The 3,230-nt window shown below is 59.7% G+C and overlaps 2 protein-coding genes across 2 annotated transcripts in view; one reads left to right on the top strand and one right to left on the bottom strand.

The window, feature by feature from the left end:
* MIEN1 (migration and invasion enhancer 1) lies at window positions 1-1,347 on the top strand. Its single transcript, XM_006100784.3, has 4 exons — window positions 1-153; window positions 255-352; window positions 742-818; window positions 902-1,347. The coding sequence occupies exons 1-4, from the start codon at window positions 65-67 to the stop codon at window positions 983-985; spliced, it is 348 nt and encodes a 115-aa protein (XP_006100846.1). The 5' UTR covers window positions 1-64; the 3' UTR covers window positions 986-1,347.
* Window positions 1,348-1,797: 450 nt separating this feature from the next.
* The window catches only part of ERBB2 (erb-b2 receptor tyrosine kinase 2), a 24,780-nt gene continuing 23,347 nt past the window's right edge, over window positions 1,798-3,230 (bottom strand). Inside the window, exons 24-25 of the mRNA XM_023764365.1 lie at window positions 2,962-3,224; window positions 1,798-2,833 (exon numbers count right to left, since the gene is read on the bottom strand). Coding sequence (XP_023620133.1) covers window positions 2,463-2,833; window positions 2,962-3,224 — 634 coding nt within the window. The 3' untranslated portion in view covers window positions 1,798-2,462. The remainder of the gene's footprint in view (window positions 2,834-2,961; window positions 3,225-3,230) is intronic.

Raw genomic sequence — 3,230 nt, 5'->3', positions numbered from 1 at the left:
CCCCCTCACGTGCCCGCGGCGTCACGTAACACCCGGAAGCAGCGGCCGAGCGGAGCCGGCAGCAATGAGCGGGGACGCGGGGCCGGTGTCTGCAGCGCCCCATCCCGGGGAGCTCGAACCGGGCAGTGGGGTCCGCATCGTGGTGGAGTACTGGTGAGCGGCTCCGGCCGGTGAGGTTCCGGTCCGGATGAGGGCGGGTCCACGGGCGGCCCCTACCCCGAAACCCAAGCGACCCCCCGGTGTGGTCTCCCTAGTGAACCCTGCGGCTTTGAGGCGACCTACCTGGAGCTGGCGAGCGCCGTGAAGGAGCAGTACCCTGGCATCGAGATCGAGTCGCGCCTGGGGGGCACAGGTGAGGCCGCAGAACACCTGCTGAGTCAGGGTTCCAGCTGCCCCGCTGTCTCCGGCGGTGGCTGGCACCTAGTGACAAGTCCAGACAGCTTGACCCCCCTTCCATCGTGGAGGGGGTCACAGATGGATCCTGTAAGGGAAAGCCGGTGAGACTGTGAAAGGACAGGTTGGGAGGGGAGGGAGCCCTTCCTGGAGTTCAAAGGGCACACGTGCGCCTCCGGTGCCTTCCTTTGGCTTGACCCCGGGTTGGGAAACGGCTTGAAGAGCTGCAGGTCTCTAACGGGGCGTGCGGAGGACATGAGCGCCTGTGCCGAGTCCGAGTGCGGAGGGCCTCCTGACCGTTGCCTTGTTCTCAGCAGACAGTTGATTCACTGGTTTATTTAATACCAGGGGCCTTTGAGATCGAGATCAATGGACAGCTGGTGTTCTCCAAGCTGGAGAACGGGGGCTTCCCTTATGAGAAAGATGTGAGTATTTGCAGTGTTGGAAGTTCCCCGGGGTCACCACGCCTCTGCAGCCCATCATCCCACGCCATCTCTCTGCCCTCCAGCTCATTGAGGCCATCCGGAGGGCCAGTAACGGAGAACCCCTAGAGAAGATCACCAACAGCCGCCCCCCCTGTGTCATCCTGTGACGGCATGGGATTCCAGGTTCCTGTGTGTTCTGGGGTACCAGCCTTGGTCTCCCCTTTGGTCCTGCTGAGGGTTCCCCACTACCCCTTTCCCCTCACTTAGCTCCAGGTAGCTGAGACCCTGGCCTCCACTTTGCCCCTTTGGGTACCAGGAGGGAATAGAAACTTCTGTTGGTCTGGAGCGTCGGGGAGCCTCTCCACTGATATTATCACAGCCACCTTGTACCCCTTCCGGGATCAGTGTCCACAAAAGCTTGCTCCCCGCTCCAGCCTCACTGCACCTGTAAGAGGCCACTGTCATTCTAATTTATTTCTACTAGCCCCGGGCATTGTCAGCTATTGGCAATAAACTGGCACTACAAACACTTTGTGCCAACTGGTGTGTGTTATGTCCAGCCTGGGAGTGTGGGGGCGGAGCAGGGTGGCTGTGCTGGGTGGGCCGGCTTTTTCTGGATAGACTTCTGGTTCAGTGATCTCTTCTCATAGCCAATAAGGAAAATGAATGACCCAGTAGACACTGCCTCTTCCCTGCCCGCGCCACCCCCCCCCAGTCTCATTATGGTGGGTGGGTAGGGTGGGTGGCCTGAGGAATTTGTTTTTTTTCTAAGCAAGAATGATTTGGTTGGCAAAGGGCTCTCAGATCAGTATCCTCAACTCCCAGATCCCCCCCAACCCAGAAGCCAGGACGTTGGAAGATAGGCTTCTCATTCAGGCTTCTCATAGATGACTAGTCGCTCCCTCCAGGAAAAGATGAGTTGAGTGTATGTTAGGCGGCAAGCGATACGGGAAGGCACAGAACTACCCCCAGGCATAGGCTGGTGCCCAGCTGTTTTCCAAAATGTATTTGCAGATGGAGAAAGTGGGTGTGGAGAAAGGACATCCCCAACCCCAGGGACCACTCCCCCTTCCACAATACCCACTCTCCCCGAGTCCTTATTTTATCTTTTTTTTAAAAAACAAAACACAAAAAAAACCGTAAGTAAAAACAAATCAAAGGAAGCACTCTGTACAAGGACTAGACCTGGGCACTGCTGCTGTCCCTTCTCCCTGGGGGCAGCGCTAGGGCTCAGAGACAGTCTCTGAGTGGACTGTTCTTGCCCTCGACACTTCTTTGGGGCCTCTTCCCCTCCTGGGCCCAGCTCCCCTAAGTCCTTCAGTGCCGGGGATGTGGAAGGAGAGAGCCAGGCTGGGCTGCTCCCTCAGGTGAGGAGACTGTGGCTGTGGCATCCATTGGACCCTAGAGTCTGCTGGGACAGGACTCCTTCCGGATGCTGCCTCCTCTTCCAACCAGGCTGAGCTCCTCCGAGCCACCTGGGAACTGGAAGAGGAAAGAAGGTGCCTGGCATGGCGGGCTCCACCGATATGGTCCAAGGGCCCTTCCCCACGTTGTCCTGACACAGGGTCCTGACACAGGCCGGAAGTCAGGCCTTCCCCACTCCCCGCGGGTTCAGCAGGGCCTAAGCAGACTTGGCCTTTTGGCTCACACTGGCGCATCCAGACCCAGGTACTCGGGGTTCTCTGCCGTAGGGGTCCCTTCAAAGGTGCTGGGCAGAGAGCCACGCTCGGATGGGTCCTGGTCCCAGTAATAGAGGTTGTCAAAGGCTGGACTGAAGGCAGGAGGAGGGTGGGGCTGAGGGGCAGCCCTGCCGCGGGGTGCCAGGTACTCAGGGTTCTCCACGGCACCCCCAAAGGCAAAAACGTCTTTGACAACCCCGTTCTTCCCAGGGGACAGAGTCTTGGGGGAGAGAGTCTTGGGCTTTTCCAGAGTGGCACTGGCAGATCGAGGAGGCGGCAGGGGGCCCTCTAGGGGTGAGGGGGGCTTCGGGCGGACCTCTGGCTGGTTCACGTATTCTGAAAGGGCAAGAGAGGGGGTTTGTTAGGGAAAGAAACCCATGTGTCCCAACCACTAACACAGCCCCCCCACGGTGGGCCCCCACCTCCCCCACCTCCCAATCTCAGCTCAGGCCTGGATGCCATACCTGGCTGGGGACTGCAGGTCGCAGGGGCAACGTAGCCATCAGCCTCAGGGGGCAGGGGCACTGTGGGGTCCTCACTGTACCGCTGTAGAGGGCTGGGGTCATGTGGGGAGAGGCTCTGCAGCCCCTTGGCCGCCCCCATTCCCAAGTCGCTCTCAAACACATCAGAGCCCGCCCCCTCGGAGGGCGCCAGTGGAGATTTCGGGGGCTCCTCCTCTGGGGGCTCCAGCCCCAGTGTCAGTTCACCACCGCCACTCTGGGGACAAGAGAGA

Source organism: Myotis lucifugus, unplaced genomic scaffold (assembly GCF_000147115.1).
Source record: "Myotis lucifugus unplaced genomic scaffold, Myoluc2.0 scaffold_329, whole genome shotgun sequence".
In the NCBI taxonomy this organism is placed as follows: Eukaryota; Metazoa; Chordata; class Mammalia; order Chiroptera; family Vespertilionidae; genus Myotis; species Myotis lucifugus.
Note: the sequence above shows the minus strand (reverse complement) of the source record. Positions and strands in the feature narration are given on the sequence as shown.

Coding starts and splice junctions, on each gene's coding strand:
- MIEN1 (XM_006100784.3), top strand. CDS start 65: ATGAGCGGGGACGCGGGGCCGGTGTCTGCAGCGCCCCATCCCGGGGAG. Junction 154..254: donor CGCATCGTGGTGGAGTACTG/GTGAGCGGCTCC, acceptor TGGTCTCCCTAG/TGAACCCTGCGGCTTTGAGG. Junction 819..901: donor GCTTCCCTTATGAGAAAGAT/GTGAGTATTTGC, acceptor TCTGCCCTCCAG/CTCATTGAGGCCATCCGGAG.